This window comes from Onychostoma macrolepis, chromosome 22, assembly GCF_012432095.1.
Source record: "Onychostoma macrolepis isolate SWU-2019 chromosome 22, ASM1243209v1, whole genome shotgun sequence".
In the NCBI taxonomy this organism is placed as follows: Eukaryota; Metazoa; Chordata; class Actinopteri; order Cypriniformes; family Cyprinidae; genus Onychostoma; species Onychostoma macrolepis.
The window spans coordinates 23,467,832-23,488,276 of record NC_081176.1 but is presented as its reverse complement, the minus strand read 5'-3'; the positions used below and the strand labels follow the sequence as shown (position 1 = coordinate 23,488,276).

At 36.0% G+C, this 20,445-nt stretch overlaps 2 protein-coding genes across 3 annotated transcripts in view; both read right to left on the bottom strand.

Moving 5' to 3' along the window:
- p3h2 (prolyl 3-hydroxylase 2) overlaps window positions 1–7,742 on the bottom strand; it is a 56,775-nt gene extending 49,033 nt beyond the window's left edge. The window contains exon 1 of the mRNA XM_058760066.1: window positions 7,151–7,742. Coding sequence (XP_058616049.1) covers window positions 7,151–7,558 — 408 coding nt within the window. The 5' untranslated portion in view covers window positions 7,559–7,742. The remainder of the gene's footprint in view (window positions 1–7,150) is intronic.
- Window positions 7,743–9,491: 1,749 nt separating this feature from the next.
- On the bottom strand, window positions 9,492–19,596 carry LOC131530501 (claudin-1). Of its 2 annotated transcripts, none has more exons than XM_058760814.1 (5): window positions 18,807–19,596; window positions 13,768–13,917; window positions 13,525–13,689; window positions 10,475–10,556; window positions 9,492–10,368 (listed from the first exon to the last, which is right to left on the bottom strand). In XM_058760814.1, exons 1-5 carry the CDS (start codon window positions 18,865–18,867, stop codon window positions 10,209–10,211), a joined length of 618 nt encoding a protein of 205 aa, XP_058616797.1. In that variant the 5' UTR covers window positions 18,868–19,596; the 3' UTR covers window positions 9,492–10,208. The 2 variants fall into 2 exon arrangements, with proteins under 2 accessions (XP_058616797.1, XP_058616798.1); XM_058760815.1 differs by lacking the exon at window positions 18,807–19,596 and adding an exon at window positions 18,657–18,800.
- Window positions 19,597–20,445: the final 849 nt, after the last annotated feature.

Sequence of the window (20,445 nt, the reverse complement as noted above, 5' to 3'; positions counted from 1 at the left end):
AGGACTGCAGGTGTCCTCTTTATGACATCATTTCCTGTTTATGTTTCTCCCCCCACCAATAAGCAGAAGGTTATGCTTCTCCTAACGTGCACCATTATTATGAAATGCAGATACAATGAAACAGCACTCAGTGGTGTGGCGCTCACACGTCCAACTTTCCAGGAAAGTACTCCGACATGTTCCAACGCTGGAGAGACTAGTGAGGTTTATTTATGTAGCGAACCTGAGACCTCCTCAGCTTTTACTCAAATCCCCAAAGATTAAATACATGAGAGAGTGAAAGTGCAGGGCAAAGTGATTAGAAGGCCAATAATCTCTCCAGTATAACCATTCGCCAACAATGGAGCAGTGTACTTTACCCCACTCACCATACAACTGACCTTCAGTAGAGGTCTGAAGAGTTGAGACTGAAATCAGGCCTCCCCATTGGGCCGTCTAAAGATCTTGAGTTCATACTGAGCAATTGTCTTAAACTTAAGCAGTAAAATGGAAGAAAGTACATTTAAACCAACAGAAGAACTTCAAACAAACCGTTCCCAGTGAATTACTGCATAAAGCAAATAACATATAGTGTCAATAAAATGAGCAATGAAAAATCTCATCATCTGGCAAAACAACTGGGCAATGACTTGAATAGGATTATGTTTGTGTCCAAAAAACGACATGACTGATCGTTTTTCCGTGTTCACATGTGCTCCTGACATCCAACCCTCCTTCCAACAGTGCTCTACATCCCCATATGACAGCACACTAACATGCCACTCAGGTACTTGTTGACACCAATGTGAGCAGTGATTTACTGTGGAGGTGCCCTGTTACAAACAGATGCAGACATGTAGTGGAGTTTCTTCCAGGTCTTTGCAAGGTCCTGGAAAATAAAGCCAACTTATGCTTGTCATTTATGAAAGAGGCAATGAAGAAGCGCTGTAGATGAGAAGATGAAAGAAAAAAGAGTTTAAAACTTGTGTGTTAGACCCATTTAAGTTATTTGAAAGTTGATTATTACTTCTATATGGAAATATGGTTTGTTGAATGTACTGACAAGCATTTATGATAAACTAAAATATATTTTAATGGCATTTCTATTGAAAACTGTATTTCATGTATTTAAAAAATTTTGTAATTACGCATTAAGTTGCACTTTAGTACATTTAAATTATCTTAGCTTTAAAATGTAATATTAAATAACACATCAAATTAAGTCCACTTCTTAAAAGTGTGTTAAGAAACATAGTCATGAAAGTGTATACTCCTTAAGAGCACTTAAGCGGCCTTTTATTTCATTAATATTATATTATCTGCAAGTACAATTGATTAAAAATATACTTTTAATATTTGAAGTACACTACAAATGCACATTCAATATAATCGAGTGCAGGCCCTGGTGTCATATGTTTTAGCTGTATGGAAAAGAGCAGCGTGGACATTCTGCAAAACATCTAAGGACAAAAGTTTTAATTCACTTTGTCTGCCAGATACTACATGCAAGGTTAAGAGGGTTAAAACTGGACATGGTCTCAGATGACCAAAATAGAAAAGATTTCCTCTTCACGGACACATGTGCGCCAAATGCAGAGCTATTATTTTGATGGATTTCTTGTCACTTCCCTTTGCATGCAGAGGTGCACTGCTAAAAATCAAGTTTACAGCAAAGGCTACAAACAAAACATTTGCTCTAAATATGAATAAACACACTTTAACAGAAACAGAGACCACAGTGGGGCCCTCTCGAGTTTCTATGACGACTTTGCTCTCAGAAAACCAGCTGTCTTCAAATTTTTGATAAACATTTGTAATACAAAACACTGTTCTTCATAGACTCTATAGAAGGAAGCCATAATTTCATTCAAAATAAGCGTGAGAGAAGCCAAGTGCGATAGTGCAACACTGTTCCAGACTGCAGACAGCCGTTTGTCAGAGCAAACAGATGTTTGCTTGGCTGCCGCATCCCGTTTTCCACTCTTTCTCAAGTCTTTGCCAAAATTCCCCCAAGAGTCTTTTCATTCATCGGCTTTGCCCAACAGCTCTAGGTCTTTCCTGTTGACCCCGCAGGACACCTAAAACCAAGGCAAGCCATGCAGGCTATTCTATTTTTATGGAATCGTGTTATATCTGACAAAGTTTTAAGAGGGCCTTAATCAAAGAGGATCCACCGATAAAGTAGAATATGCGACGTAAATCAAGATTTAACAAGAACTGACTTGTACTGTATATCGGCGAGCTGGAGTCGCTATCTAAACCAAAGACCTGTTGTTTATCTCCACTCTCTGTCAAGTACAAAATTCTGGCTTGTGGTCTGGAAAACAAAGCCCCCCGTGAGATATGCATCTGCTCGATGAAGTAGCTCGATCTTGCAGAATTTGCAGTCTCTTGGAAGCTCACTCAATTCAGTGGTCGTGTTTTCTTCATCGTAATCCCAGACTGGGCCACTTATTGTGCAAGGAAATAAGGCAACGTGCCCACAACATTCCTGCTGCACTGTTATCCGCTTAGAGTCGGTCACGCAGAAAATGTTTGGCAGAGGAAGTGCCATGCTGCCTGGCTGAGTGTGTTGATGGGCACGAACTGAACCCCGCCGAACGGCTGGGGAAACCCGACACACTCACACACACTCTTTTCAAGCGACACAGGTGCACCGTTTGCTTAGTATTCAAGTGCTTGCATAGCTAGAATGACAAGCTTTGGTAGTCATTTAGCTTATTAAAAGGAAAACATAGGCTATACAGTGGGGTTTTGTTATAAACTACGACTAGATATCTTCTCAATCAGTGTATATTAAATTCTGCCGAGTTGATGATGAAGAAAATAGGCTAATGGTGGAAAGAATGTGATACGATGCTGGCACAGTGCAATTCACAGGGTTTTTCCATGATTTTATCTGTTCTTGCATTGGTTGTATTACAACAGATATGGGTTGGGCTTTTTGAGGTTTTGAAAAGAATGAAAGACAATAACAGCGACATTGAGGTCATAGTTGGGACACTAAACTTCTGAGATCAAAATAAGATATCACAATAAATGATTTGAAAAAGAAATAAAAATACTATCCCTTTATTTACATATTTATCAGGTCTACTGATATGCATAGTCCTTTTGACATTTAACAGTTAGATATAGCTCAATATCAAGATTAAATAAGAATATTAATTTATAGAATTACCATGTTAAACTTCGTAGCAATATGATCACATAACAAAAAAATAATAATAATAATAATTTAAAACTTTGTAGCAGTATGATGGCATAAAAAATTATATTTCTAAATTGTAAATAATTTTAATTATTTAAATTTTATTTTAATTTTAAAATGATAAATTATTAATTTTTTAAATTATTACTTAAAACTTTAGCAATAAAAACTGTAGAACTACGATGGAATTAAATATTATAATTTAAAACTTTGTAGCAATATAATGGCATAAAATAATAATAATAATAAAATATTATTATTATTATTAGTAGTAGTAGTAGTAGTAGTCGTCGTCGTAGTAGTATTTACAACTTTGTAGCAATATGATGCCATAAAATAATAATAACAATAATAATAATAATCAATTATTATTATTTACAACTAACAATATGATGACATGAATAACAATAAAATTATTTATAATTTAAAACTTTGCAGCAATATGATGGCATAAATAATAATATCAAAAATAAAGAAAGAAAGAAAGATAATAATACTTAACTAATAAATATTTGTAATCAAATATTTTTATTATTATTCTAAACGTTTTTTGTTGTGGTGGTCTAATGATTATTTGATGATATGATTTTACTGTTTTTTTTCTAGGCTTGATTGTGTTTATGGGGTGCAGTCTAACGTGTTCATGCTTCATTTTTTTTAAAACGCATTATTTTTCATATAATTTACCTTTATTCCACACCGCTCTGTTCCTTCTCTGACAAACGCCTTGATTATTTCCTGTTTTTATGAAGCCCCTCCCTCAGAAATACGTGATGGGCTCTGATTGGTTAGCTGGCTCAGTGTGTTGTGATTGACTAAACCGCCGAGCGTGCATCTAAATGTCCCGCCCCTCAGCTCAGCGGCATGTGCTCCGGTTGTATTGTAAACAATGGCGTCGTCTATATTGCTTATCAATTTGAGCCCGATTGAGACGCAGAGGATATTAGTGAAAAGGATCATGCAGAACCTGTGCAAGCACGGCTCTTAATGGTATGTTTGTTTGTTTGTTGTCTCATACGTTTAGATACGCTGTTATTATGCTACTGCTTATGTTAGCTTTTAATATACGGTTTTATTCTGATTATAGCTTTAATACAGTACGGTAACCACACTTCTCATTGCTATGTGAAAATGTATAATTGGAACAGTTTGTTGAAGCTGATCTGACGATCTGAATGAGAGAGAGAGAGAGACAGAGAGAGAGAGAGAGATGCAGAGCAGGGCGACGCGAGGAACAGTATTAAGAACCGCTGTTTTAGAACATTGATTTTGAAACTTGTGAATCCATTAGAATCGTTAGAAGACAGAATCGTGATTCATATATGAATAGATTTTTACGTGCACCCCTAGTTTTCTCTTCCTCTTCTCTAAAGCAGCACAGCATGGCCCCGCCCCCTTCTTACATGTTCCCGAGGGCGGGGTTTATCTGGGTCAGTGACGTATCAGACCCGGGAAGTAGTTCGTTGTAGTCTCTTACCAGCCGTTTTTGTAGGCATTAAACTTCCAGAATTTTAAAAGACGATATCTCTGTTTGCATTGAACTTTCAGCGCTGCAACTTTGCAGATATTGTTTATGCTCAAACAGCAACATTACACACTAACTAACGTTAAAAAAGTGAAATTGCAATCAACCACCCCTTTAAAATTAAAAAGTTAATAAGTTGAAACCACTTAAATTTGTAATATCTGCATATAGGCTCTTTGACACTTTAAATAATCATAAAATATCGGTTGTTGAGTAAAATAATAATTTATTTTGACACCTGTTACCTGTCAACCTGTTACTGATTCAGTGATTAATAAAGTGCAAGATTCATAACACAGATTCAACCCGGTAACTTAAGGTGATTATTTTTAATGATAGTGCACAACTTTAAGAAGTCAGCTCAAAAGAACTGTTTGTGCTTGAATAGGACTACACACCTCATGCTATTTTTTATGTAAGTCCATGAGCACAATTCAACAGCAAGATGCAATTTTGCAAAGAAAATTTTGCTTGCATTCATAACTCACATTCATAGCGGTAAAATATGACTGAGCAGCGGCAGTGAACAATGAAACATGGTGCAGAAAAACAGTTCCATCTGTCTGCCCCAGTTCACAATTAAGTCGCTTTACACGTGACAGATCTGTCCACAATGCGAGAACAGGCATTTTTGCTGAGCTTTGATCCTTCTCTGATTGGTCCTTTTGATGCGAAAGGAACTAACCAATGACAGAGCAACAGGGGGCACGACTGCTGGCACAAAACTCACCCTTTCATTACCCTAAACAAGCTGCTGCCTTTCCTTTTAGAACAGCAAACACACTTTAAGAGGGAAACAAAATATTTGCCTAGATAAATGCTGATTGACCGAGGAACACAAACACACAGACTTGTCAATGAAGTAACAGTTGGCGCCTGTGTCCCTTTCGTCCAGGCTGAAAAAAGCCTCATTATGCCAGGAATATGATGGGAAAGACGGCCATGTGGTTAAAATATCAAAGAGCGGTGGAATGTCATATATTTTCACAAATATCACCCCATATATACACACATAGACATCTCTTTATGAGACTGACCGAGCAGGAGCGCTGACAGGAATGTGTCTGATCTCTCGCTCTAGTCATCGGTAGAACTGTGCCAACTTCATCTACTGAAGTCTAAACTACTGCTTTTCTCTCTATTAATCACTTTCTGTCCCTGGGCAAAGGCACGAGTCTGATCTGGCTCACACAGACCGCCGATCTCAGAATGTCAAGCTCTGTTCCCATCTGTCTGGACTGCCGTCTAAGCACTGTTTTAAATATCGCAATCATTTTAGGATTTTAAGTTGAAGACTGTTCAGACATACTTGTATACATACATGTTTTTACATTATACTTATATTTTAAAAATACCTGCATGTAATTACATCTGTAATGAATTTCCGTAATTACATTTATAATTACACTGTTGACCCATACCTTATACCTTAACCCACCCTTAAACCTACCCATACCACCAAACCTGTCCCTAACCTTACCCGTATCCCACCTCAATACCAGCAAAAGTGTTTTACAACACAATATGAACACAATAAGTACATCATACTTATTTTTTATGTAAGTACATAGTTAAGGCCGCCTAATATAAAGTGGGACCATAAACTCATCTACATGGATGACCTAAGGGTGAGTACATTTTCAGCAAATTCTCATTTTTGGTTGAACTATTCCTTTAAAACACCAAAGCTCTGGATTTCCAATATGATCCTGACAGCCTGCTAAAGGTATCAACTACCTCACAAAATTTACTATGATAATATAGTTTCCACAAAAACGTAAAGAAAAACGCATAAAAAAATGAAATCCCACATGGAAAGAAACTGAAATATTATGTAAATACTACTACAAATGTTGTAATATCTGTAAACTTGAAAGTGGCTTATATAACATTAGCCTACCACAGATTTACAACTTTACTTACTATGTTATTTTGCAGGAACTATGATATTTCGGGGGGCTTTAATGGTGAAAAACTGTTTGGCCTCTCTTTGCAGTTACGTATCGCACACTTTAAACCCTGCGCCACTTGTAACATTACGTTGGGGGAGGACTGAAATGAATGAAAATCATTTGACCCGCGGAAACAAACTTTCTAAAGTTTTCCTCTGCTACAGTAGCTCTCAGAATTGCGTAACGAGCATGTCGTACCGAACATACATAACACGCAGAAAATTTTGATTCGAACCTTCAAACATAAAGGAACGCGCCGAATGACCTGAACATGCATAACGTTGACCAAAAATGTTCGGTTTGAACATACATGACAAAACAATTTGATTCAAACGTTCGATTTGACATTCAACGCTCGAACAGATATATTGATGCTCCGAAATGTTACATTCAAACTTTCAAGTGTTCACATGATGCATGTAGGCACCTAACTGCTCACTGTACGGAACCTTGCTCTGTCACGTCTATAAAACTTGTACTCACTTTTCTGTAGGCAAGTTGCAGGTAGTTATAGGGATTTCTTCTATTGAAATCTTGAATGACATCCTCACTAATTTTATGCATGGACTGGGCTCCGATTTTTCCATCAATGCATTGATTTAAACAATGCCCTCTATAAAGGATCACTTCAAAAATCTTATCAGTCAGAAAGCTGTCAAAGCGATGCTGGTCACTGCATTTCAGCCTGCATCTGATTCTGGTCTGGCGCACTTCAGAGAAACTCTTCAGCGCGCTCTCCATATACCGCACCACATTGCCATAATCTCCTTTATAAAAAGCCTCCACTCCGTTATCATAAAGCAGGTCGAACGGTTCCAGGGTGGCCGATGACAGCAGAAGTGCCTGGAGGATACATGTCAAAAAGCCGTAGATTTTACAGTTCACGTCCATCTTCCGAAGCTGCTGCGTAATGGTGCGCAAAATAATGCGCTCTGAGAGTGAAGAATAAACAGTCCCAGCGGGTCTAGTGGATATTAGACTAATGAAAGTGACGGCTTAACTACCGTTCTAAGCTTCAAGGCAGTTTCGTTGCCACTCATAATGAATGTCCGATTACTGGGGACATTTCAGCAATGACCCCGTCCCTCCCACCCATTCTGTGCCGACTCCTCCCCTACAGCCCACACAAGAAGGAAATAACTATTGTTTAACATGACGACCCCCAGCTGCCTGACGTTTTATTTATTTATTGAACAACGACGTATTAGTGCTTCTGAAATGTAGAACTTAAGGAAGTACTTAAAAAAAAAAAACAAGTCTTGGCTCTATTACAGACAATACACTGATTCACAGACAGAACGTTCTAGTGAGATCCTCACAAAGCCCTCGAAAGCGAAGACCTCCTGTCCCCGCTTCAACGTCTCCCTCTAGAGGACAGAAATCATTCGGCAACTCTCCTGAAATACCACAATGTTCAATATACGTTAATATCAACCATTACAACATCAATTTAACGCTATCGTTAGACTAAAAACATTTTGAAATAAGTAAATGAGTAGCCTATAAGGGATAATACAGTCAGGTGCTAAAGCTTCCGATAATTTTGCTAATATTTTGCAACAATGTGGTGTCTTAATCTATTTTAAGCACTGTATGAGACACCAGTTTCAAAATTTTTGACTTGACGCCAAATGAAACGCGCCTCCACTTTTACAAAACCCCGCTGAAAAACGAACCAAGGAAGCTCGAGCTCTCATCTCAAGCGCTCCCTCCAGCGAGGCCTTTAACTATGTTCAGTGTGGATTGTTTACGGTTTATAAAGCGTTAAGATTTCACCAGGGGCGGTTCTAGGGGGTTGGGGCCCCCCTGTCAACAAGCTTGGCCCCCACTTTGGCCCCCCTAAATTTGGAATCATATCACACCAAATAATTTTGGGTGAAATGTGCAGTTTGTCCTGTAAACTATATAAAAAGAAAAACCGCTGTTAAATTCAAATCTGCGTTCGCTGGCTGGCACAGAGACACACACGTTTTTAAAGCCCTGCTCGTTATAACCAATCACATACGATTCTGTTGAGTTTATGAATGCAAGGACCAATCAGAAGCGTTCAGATGAGTCATCGCCTAAGCGCCACTATTTCGTCACTGCGCGCGCTCGCTGACTGAATTCTCTCCTCAGAAATAACAAAGTGAAGATGTACGAATGTAAGTAAGATATTAATTTCACAGTGTAAACAGCTTTAGAGATTATTATGGGAGTTTTTGAGAGTGCTTGAACTCGCTGGACTGAAGTGAAAATGTTCTTTGATAATGTAAACGTTGTGAAAGTGTTATGGGCTAATTAGTAACTTACAATGTTTTTATTAAATCCACATAAAATACAAACTCAGTCGTATTATATGTTATAGTATGACACTCATTTTATGGTATGACATCTGGTACTTAAGTAAAAAGACGGATTTTTATGCAAAGTTAATATTACACTATTAGGCTACTTTGCCTATCGCCCATTATAGATCAACTAGCATAATCTATAAAGGTGCAAAATGCATTTACTTACACATATTTGAGAATCGAGATATTTCATGATATATTTTGGGAATATTTCGAATAATAAAAAAATAATAATACATAAGCCTATATCAGTTATACAGTGGTATTGTGGCTGCTGTGTGTCATATGACAAGCATGAGAGCCCCCCCCCTCCCCTTCACTCGTGCCCTCTCAAAAATGATGCCCCTTACATACAAAATTATTTGTCAAAATAAATGAAACATGATGACATATTCATTTTAGGCTCAAAGGCTTTCTGATTGGCTAAACAGAGAACAGAGAACTTTCTCAGCATCATGGAGTGATATAAAACATGAAATTAGACTACTACAATACTGGTATATTGCTGTAAAGAACGATAACAATACAGTTCAGTATATTTGTTTATTTCCACAATTAGAATCATTTTCACAGAGCAGCGTAATATAGGCCTAATTCACGTATAAATGTATAAATATTAGGGTTACAAAATGTGGTGAGAAATAGAGGGAGGAAAATGTCATTCAGCGGTTACAAGCAGGGTTAACAACCAAGTGCATGTGAAGATAGCAAGCCTTTATAGTAATAATAATAATAATAATAATAAAAATACATACAATACTGAAATGATTTAATCCTAATACAAACAAGCATGAAACGCTGAAGCTGTTTAAATTTTGCATTGACATATATTCGACACTACATCACAGCTTTGAATATTCCTCATCTTTAAAAATACTTTAAAATAGTAAAAAATATCCCCATGTTTGCTGTAAAGCTATGACTGGGATATTACTTCATCTTCCTCTGTGGTCAACTCTGAAGCAATCAGCCTTCTCGTTTTCTAGTAGCTAAATTGACTCACAAACGTCTAAACATGCATTAAAAGCTGTTAAATCATAGCACATGGATGTCAGTTAGTAAAAATAACAATAACATAATTAGAGATAATATATATGTAAATGACTATAAAATGGTTTATTACTGTCTTTTACTTTATTAACACAATGCATGCACATACACATTTAACATTCAGATGAAGTTTAGGTATTCAGATGGTCTCAGGATCATTAAACATAGTCTTTTTCAGGTTTTCTGGAGACCGGATGCTTGCGGAGAATTTTTTTGGAATGTAGATATGTCACGCTGCCGGCGCATAAGAGAATGCCTCCGAATAAACAAAGCACAGATGCAACAAATGCACCAATCAGAGATCTACCGACCACATACCTGCAAAGACCCAGCACAGATAGTCAGTATTTAGATTCCAAAATGCCACTGAATCATTGAATCTAATGAATATTAGAAACAATACAAAACAGAACAACACCTATACCTCTCTGTCGCTGTGTCATTCTGAAAGAAATAATCAACAATTTCCTGTATAAACCAGCTGGTTATGCCCAAAGCAAGAAGACCTGGTTAGGAAAGAAGAATGTGCATAATTCACTTCATTCTAAATGTAGAGGAGATTAGAGGCAATTTTATTATTTTAACCCTAAAAAGGGAGGACGTATCCTGGGGGGGACACAAATATAATAGTTAGGTTTTGAAAAAAAAAATCATGAAATTGTATTATTTGAGTCCCAATAAGATGAAAAATAGCCAGAGGTGGGTAGAGTACCCAAAAACTGTACTCAAGTAGAAGTAAAAGTACTTGAAGAAATATTTACTCAAGTAAAAGTAAAAGTAATAGTCTGAATAGTTACTCGAGTAAGAGTAAAAAAGTACCGGATAAAAAAAACTACTCAAGTAGTTAGTTGCTAGTTACTTTGGATCATATACTGCATATAGTATACTTTTATTTAGATAAATAGATATTTAGATAAAATTTTATATACATACATACACACACACATACATATATATATATATATACACACACACACACACTGCCGTTCAAAATACTTTTAATGTTTTTTTTTTAATGTAATTTATTTCAGTGATGCAAATCAGAATTTTTATTAGCCTGATTTATTATCAATGCTGTTCTTTTTTAGCTTTCTATTCATAAAAGAACCCTGAATAAAATGTCACAGGTTCCAAAAAATATTAAGCAGCAAAACTGTTCCCTGTTGAAAAAACCAGCATATGCTGGTATGGTATGTTTTGAAGCATGGGATGCTGGTTTGAGCTGATTTAAGCTGGTCCTTAGCTGGTCATGTGCTGGTCCTAAGATGGTCCGACCAGCTCAAGACCAGCACATGATCAGCATAAACCAGCATCCCAGCTTCAAAACATACCTAACCAGCATATGCTGTTTTTTTGTTTGTTTTTTTCAACACCACTGGTAATAAATCAATGTATTTGAATGATTTCTGAAGGATCATATGACTCTGAAAACTGGAGTAACAGCTGATAAAAGTTCAGATTTGCATCACTGAATTAAATACAATTATTTTAAAGTATATTAATTATGTATAATAAATGTATATATGTATATAACCTCTGACACGGAGAAGAGTGAAAACTCCTCACATGACCGCTACAGAACATCTGAACATAACGAAAAAAATGCACATTGACGGATCTTCTTCCGTCTGTTCTGCAAAATGTAAACAAATGTAGCCTTTATTTCTGAAAGCGTAAATATTGTGAAAATATCAATATTAATTGTCTCCAGGCAAGGCATTCCTCCTGGAACTAACGCGGGTTATCGGGTGTTTATTTCATACTCTGTGACTCAGCTTATTTAATGAATAAATTATACATTGTATTTAATGTGTAAGGTACATGTACAACAAACTGGTAATGTCATAGTGGTATCGTGTACTGTAATCGAATCTATACTTGTGGAACCGACAGCACACGCGGTGTTCATCTAATAGAGGTCTCCATAGCTAGCAAACCATAGCCTTTGCTTTCAACTGACTGTTGATCCAAAGCCACGTCTTCGACGCTCTTCTACAACTCTGAGTGAGAACCGCTTCAGACGACTCGGCGCGTGCGGCAGGGAACTGAACGAATCATTCACAAACTGATTCGCGAACCGATTCACTGGTCTGCCAACTGGTTTGATCAAGCCTTCGAACAGAATTGACTCAAAAGAATGAATCATTCACGAACGGGCATCGCTCATTGCCCAGAAAAAAAAGTAGACGGCGCGCTTGGAATAAATTGAAGGATTTTTAACTTGTATTGTATTAAGATAAAGTAACGAGAGGAGCGTTGTCCACAGTAACGAAGTAAAAGTACCGTTTTTTCACTAAAAATGTACTTGAGTAAGAGTAAAAGTACCCATTTGTAAATATACTCTAAAAGTATTAGTTACCCAAAAAATTTACTCAAGTAAATGTAACGAAGTAAATGTAACTCGTTACTACCCACCTCTGAAAATAGCAATACATTAATTTTCTGATGTCTCTTTATGGGTTTGCCCTTTTTAATGTTAAATATAAGTATAAAAGTTAAATATAAGAAATCATTCTAATATGTTGATTTGCTGCTCAAGTAACATTTATTATTATTATTATTATCAATTTTGAAAACAGTTGTGCTGCTTACTAATTTTATAGAATAACATTTTATAAAAAAAAAAAAGTTTTTTTTTTTCTCCTCTCGAAGATTTTTCGATGAATAGAAAGTTCAGAAGAATTTATATGAAAAAAAAAAACTAAAACACTTGTAACATTATAATGTCTTCACTGTTAGTTTAGGTCAATTTAGCGCATCCCTGCTTAACAAAAGTATTCATTTCTTTAAAATATGGTAGTGTATATGTAAAATATATAGTATTTTTATTTTTTTAAAAAGTAGTCGAAATAAAAAAATCTTTTGTAAAAGGTCTTTGCTGTAATTTTTGACCAGTTTAATGCTTTAAAAGGCAGTGTATATGTACAATATAGTATTTATATCCAGCTTTGATTAAAACAAAGTTCAAAAGAATTTATTTTACTTTTGTAACAATATAATGTCTTCACTGTTATTTTTGGTTAAATTAATGCATCATTGCGGAACAAAAGTATTACCGTAATTTCTTTAAAATGATAAAACTTTTGAATGGCAGTGTATATGTAAAATGTGTAGTATTTGTATTTATTTATTTGAAATAAAAATATTTTGTAACATTATAAATGTCTTTGAAAAAAAAAATCTATTTAATGCATCCTTGCTAAATAAAAAAAAAAAACATTCTTTTCAAATAAATGGTATAGTATTTGTTGTATTCAGCAAATAAATGCAGTTCATTTAAACTTTCCAATTATCAATGTATGTATTTTCAAAGAAATATTAAATTAGTTGCTTTTAACATTTAAGTAACGACCTAGAAATACAATATAGCCTGCAAGTTTCAACTCAAAGGTATTTTTGATAGGATTAAAAAAAAAATAACTCCAGTTTCTAGCTCCAGTTTATTTGTGATTTGTTCAATCATTTTGAACTCACCACCGCACACAAAAAGGATTCCCCCCAAGAAGGCAGCTCTATCCTTCGACTTCTCGTTCTCTTCTAAACATCTTGTACATCTGAGACCAGAAATGGCCACCAGTGCGGCGAGGCTTGAGAAGACGATGCTGATGATCATGACTGCTCGGCCCACCTGGATTTCAACTGCAACAACACACAGAAGCGATTACAACAGAAGTCAATGGCAGATGGATCCATAACCCACACTTCTCACGTACTCACAGGTCTGATGAAGAAGAGAAGTGTAACTTTTGCATTCCACGTGAGACGAACGGTGCACTAAGCACTCCATCCACAGTCCTTTGTATTTGTCCAGAGTCGGAGACTGGTCGTTGTTATGTCCAAGGACTTTCCATTCATTCGTAAATGTGCCTATAATGAGGCCACATAATCCAATAATGGACAGAATATAACCGATGAGCTGAAGAGCCATGGTATGCAGAATGCAGTTTTTTAGTGTGCGTGTCCACTGTACTCTAATGCAGGCTGACAAATCCGGGCTGCTATTTATTATCATGTGAGTAGGTGTGAATCAACCGTCATGTCATTCGTGGACAGGACATTGGGTCAGATTTCCTTGAAAGTAGCCGCTTTAGTCTGGAAAAATCTAGCTTGAACTTCTGGTGTGAAGCAGCGGTCAAAGTTTTGGTTTGGAAAACAAGGTTGTTGGTTCAATTCCCTTAAAATCAGTCAATCCGGATAAAAGCATGCTTTAAATAAACTGTTGCATTTTTATTTTGATGTACTAATATTAAGGAGGAAAGAGAAGAGTAACATTTCATGTGAAATGATGTGTTGACTTCCAAAGTAAATAAATCAGCAAATTCCTTCTGATGATAAATGCATCGTGATCTTGATAAATCGTACAGTTTGTTTCACACCTATTTACTCACAGATCCAAAAGATATATTTATCATGTCCATTCATAATCATGTTCCCTCCTCTTTTTGGGTTGTGATTGTAACAGGAAACAAATGGGTGGGCGATTAATATGTCGGGAAGTTCATGTCATCCGCTAATAGTAACAGTGACTAATTCTACTGTTGAAGAAATTTTTTTACATTTTACTTAGAGGTATGTTCATGTTTTTTTTTTGTTTTGTTTTTGTTTTTTTCTTTTAAACATATGGTAGTATTTTCTGATTTCTGAAAGATCATGTGACAACGGAGACTGGAGTATTAATGCTGAAAATTCAGATTTGCATCAAAGGAATAAATTACATATTAACATATATTCAAATAGGAAACAGCCATATTCAATTCTAAAAATATTTCACATTATTACTGTGGTTTTGATCAAAGAAATGCAGCTTTGGTAAGCATAAGAGACTTACTAAAAAAAAAAAAAAAAATCTTAGTTATACCAAACTTTTGACCACCATATGAGTTTGTTTGTTTTTTTCTTTAAAGGGTTACTCCACCCCAAAATTTAATTTTGTCATTAATCACTTACCACCATGTTTTTCCAAACCCGTAAAAGCTTCGTTCGTCTTCTGAACACAATTTTAGATATTTTTGATGAAAACCGGGAGGCTTGTGACTGTCCCATTGACTGCCAAGTAAATAACACTGTCAAGGACCAGAAAAGCCACACCACATGGATACGTTTTCTACATTTATTTACGCTTTGATTTGAACGAAAACAGCGTATCCGTGTGGGGCGGCTGACACAGAACTGCGTACACAGTTTGCGTCCAGTGGATATTCTCCAAAATGGCGCTATGGTGACGTGGAGGAGACGTATTGTTGAATAAAGTTGTTATTTTTGTTTTCTTTGCATACAAAAAGTATTCTCGTCGCTTCATTAAATTCAGATTGAACCACTGATGGCAGATGGAGTATCCTGACGATGTCTTTCATACTTTTCTGGGCCTTGACAGTGTTATTTGTTCGGCAGTCAATGGGACAGTCACAAGCCTCCCGGTTTTCATCCAAAATATCTTAAATTGTGTTCCGAGGATGAACAAAGCTTTTACGGGTTTGGAACGACATGGGGGTAAGTGATTAATGACAAAATTTTCATTTTGGGGTGGAGTAACCCTTTAACTTGCAAGGATGTTATGTTGCAGGATTGTTTTTTTTACAATCAGATTTCAACTTTATTTTTGTTATGAGAAGGTCGAATTACAATAAACTAGGAAATATTTGAAAATGCCTTCATTTATTTTTACATTTATTGTTAAATGTGTATTTTTGTAAAACACCTTAAAAATGAACTGTTTCAATGCATATTGTGTGAAAGTAAAGAACTGCTTTTTGTTCAAACTTACGTAAAACTTCTTTGTGTGACATTAGGAGGTAAATAATAAGTTTAAAGAAACCAAGAGAACAAAGAAAACATGCCAGAAACACCAGTGTCATGTACTGTATGCTTTGGCTTTTGCACAAAAATGCATTCCAGTACTCAAGATGCTGACTGTACAAACACACTTTTTAGTTTAATCGCAGCAGTCATGTATTACTGCAATACATAGTTATTTCATACTATTGAAATGTAGCACACATCTCCTCAATAAGCTACATGATTTGAAATGCCATTCATGTAAAGTCTGGAAAAGGTCTTTAAAAAAAAAAATAGTGCATAATAACAGAATCTAGTGCCATCTTGTGGTCCTTCTGTATGCTGTCTGATTGAAAGCACATTATCAGTTTTCTCTTGAATTAGTTCATCCAAAAATGAATATTCTCTCATTATTTACTCACCTTCCACTTGTTCCAAACCTGTATGCATTTCTTTCTTCTGTGAAGCACAAAATATGGTTTGAAGAATGTTGGAAACCAAACAGTTGATGGTAGATTGACTTTCATAGCATTTATTTATTTATTTTTTACAGTATGAAGTCAATGGCTACTGTTTGGTTACCAACATTATACAGACCCATACAGTATTGGAACAACATAAGGGTGAGTAAATCATGTTTGGGTGAACTATCCCTCTAGGCAAGCATAATAAAAATCTGCATATGTAAGAGCTGCTCAAAACTTAGTATTAGATTAAAATGACTCTGACTCGTATTATACAAATAAAGACCAGTTAATAAATAGAACGATAACTATAGTAGTATCCACTCCAACAGATATTGTATTACAAGTTAAACTTCAAATGCTCAAGCTTTAAGAATCCACTAAAATCCAGTCCAAAAATATATGTAACAAAAACATCAAAATATTTTGACTTATAGTTTAGAATAATATATTTATTTACATAGCATAAACTAAGTTGCATAAATGCTAACTATATAAATATACTTAATATTACATTAACACCATTTATATAATAATTTTATATTATTATACACATTTTTAAATATTTGACTTTATGTCAGTTTTATCATTAAGACGTTCCTAAGCACAGGGTTAATTCAGGATAATTAGGCCATTTTACCCCAGTCACCTCAATGGCAAAAAGTGTCCCAATTTACATAAATTCACCATACATCACAATAATATTTCTTTCTAAAGATAGGCTATTATAAAGTGTAGCCGGCTAAACCCTCAAACATCAGTCCCAGCATGTGCCCTACCGCTCTCAAACCCGTCAGATGTCATTCCTGGAAACAGCCTGAGGCCCAACGACACATATCTATGGGAATGCATGTGGCTTTCTCTCTTTTTAAAAATCACACGCATAACACTACTCAAATGTGGAGTGAATATGAGGGATTTTCTGAGGCAGCAGTGTTTTCACTACAGCAGCCCCCTACTATAAAAGATAAAAAACGCCACAGATTTGACACTTTTTGGGAAAACCAACCAACAAATGTCTAATGTATAGTTCCCTCTGCATATTAAGATGAGAAGAAAAAAGTAGCCTATTTTAACGTCGAAAATACACACTTTCAGCTTTGAGTGGGACTCGAGTTCGACTCCATTGTCCATCTCCGCAAAAAGCAAAATAACTTACTTTAAAGTAGCCTGATCGGTATTTTTTATTTTTTTTTATTCAGAAGAATAAGTTTTTACACGCATATCCAACCTGTTTGAGTTTAATTAGCACCGACTCGACACACCCTCATGTGACCACCTGTACCGGTTTTTCCTGAAGATGTGCCGCGGGCTCATCGGCCCAAAAAGGGTAAATGACGAGAATTAAAGCGAAGGCTATAGAGGTGCATTCACACCTGCGCGCCGACACACCTAAACCTCGCTGCTACTTTACTCACGGAGGAGAAAGTGTCGAGGGGAACGCTTTAAAACTTTTTGGAGGTTGTCATTGCTGAGTGTTGGGTGTGTAAATAGCCACGTTCCGACACGAGACGAGCGCTTGGACCGTTTCTCTCAGGTAAGCAACTGTCATTATCACTGAGGAGAGCAGTTTGCGTTACTGACAGACACTAATATGTGACGTGAAGTTGAATGGGCTATTAAATACGATAAAAATTACAACTTCCAGTTGAATACACCGCCTAGGTATTCATGTATGGCGCGTTCTTGCGGTGCTTCGTGTTTTTACACGCGCGTAAACACCTCTCACATGGACAGTTGTGTCGCTTCTCACGGTGCGTTATGTTTTTAAGATGGCGTGACAAGTTCAACTTTTTAAAACGCTGCTGTCTTGTTTTAATGACTTTTCAAATATCTCAGAATTATATCAGAATCCTAGAACCACAAGGGACAAACATACTGTTTACTCCGTGATTTTCAATTAGCTTCACGATGCTTTTTACTGCAAAAACAAAACAAAACGAAGGCAGTTATTTTATTTAAGTATTTGAATAGCCTATACAAGTATGTAATTTAGTTACAGCAGTATATCAATAAATCATCAAATTTATTGTTTCACTGAATTTTAAATGCGATTAATCCATTTTAAAAGTAACCCACGAATGTTCCATATTATGTAATAAAAAAGCATGTATGATTATTTAACACAAACTGTGAAAATGTTAAATAAGAGTTTTTATAATATAGCCTACATGTTGAAATAAAACTGAAATGTGTTTTAGCTAAATTATTGTACACTGCAAGATATATGCTTGAAATGTAATATTAAGCACTGAGGCTCAAAGATCACTTCCTGTTCAAGCTATTAGGTTCTATTAATGTGGATGCAATTTGAGAAGTATACTCCCGTTTTATTTCAGATGTTGCGTAGAACCTGGACTTTCTGACCTGCAGTGCACATTGCTAGGAATCGTGGCTGAGATGAGCAGCAGGATTTCAGTCATTGTTTCTAGTAGTGGGCGCTGCAGATATTCAGCTTCTTACGACAGAGTGCCTTGAATCATATTCACAGTCCTAAGAAGAAAGTGGTTCTCAAACCTGTCCTGGGGACCCTCAGCCACCACACATGTTGTATGTCTCTCTCATAGGCCACACCCATTTCAAGTCTTGCAGACTCTACTCATGAGCTGATGAGTTGAAACAGGTGTGTTAAATGAGGGAGACATACAAAATATGCTGTGGTTGGGGGGGTCCCCAGGACAGGTTTGAAAAGGCACACATGTACAAGACATCTTTTTGGTTGGCGCTGGATGGCAGTAGGGGGCCAGGAAAGCGAGGCAGAAGCACAGGGGAGCGCTTCTGTCACGTGAGGATCTGCAACGTTTACACTTGCAAGTAACCGTGAAAATCTTTGGCATGTAGGTGAACCTGCCCAGGAGAGGCGGCTGATGGCATTTACACTTCCTCATTCATTTGTAATTGAGGCCTTTATGCAGAAAATAACCACACCGGAATTTGCTTTTCATCATTTATAGCCATTCATTTTAAAGTTTCTATGTAACTGAAACTATGTAAAAAGATGATGATGATTAAAAAAACCCAAAAAGATTGAAGCTGTGAATGTAAGCTGCATATTCATGATGGTTCCATGTGTTTTAAAAACTGTTTTTCATAATTGATTTAAATGACAATGCGTAGTAACTCCTGTGACACCATGAATAACAAATAAGTACATAAAACTATTTTTAATAAAAATGTTTACAAACTTGAGCAAGGATGCCTGTCCGTGTTTCCTCTGTGATATCATTTCCTGTTCTATCAGATGACAATAAAATGAAAGTGCTTGTATTCCTCAGAAGAATTTAGGCCTTTAAATATTTGTGAATGATCAGAAGGTTACTCACTACTTTTCACTGACCCTTTGCTTTATGAATAAATAAATAAATGCATAATAAAATAAATAACATGGTCTCAAACCTGCTAGCTCCAGCCAAATTACTAATTTGGGCATAATTTGCAACATGGTTCTGTGTTTTTTTTTTTTTTTTTTTTTTATCCACTTTATCCATTTATTTACTCTAAGTAGTTAATGTTTTCTGTATGAAATAAACGGTTGCTAAAATAAATCAAATAATTTTGAATTTGTATTCAGACAAGTTTCATTATGGTGACCGGTTTGCTTAAAGCAGGGTTGCTGCAGGATTTTTAAACACAAATTTAAGACCTGCACAAATCAAATTAATACCATATGAGCAGGGTAGGGCAATGCCTATGGTAAACTATTAAACTGTAAAAAGCACAATTTACAGTTCAGATATAAGTTTTCAGGAAAACGAAGTTTTATAAAATGATACACTTCACATTTCAGTGTTTAAACCATTTTTAAAGAAAATGGATGAGTCCAAAGTATCAATTATCAATTAATTAAATAACAAACACATTTTACGGTTTAGATTTTTATAATGAATTATCTTCTTATTGATCCACCAGTTCACATTTACAGCTAAAAACATGGGTTGATTTTCACATTGGTCTGAACAAAAACAACCCAATGTTCCTGCAATACTGGAGGCTGCGGTTCTAGGACCATATTTTTTGGGACAGCGCTATCTACTCCAACAGAGGAGACCTGAATCAAACATCAAGCAAAGACTAGATCCATGGAAACTATTCATTTTTTTTTTCTTTCCATCTTATTTTTAATGTAAGAGCTAGCATGAACCATTTGAGGGGGAGT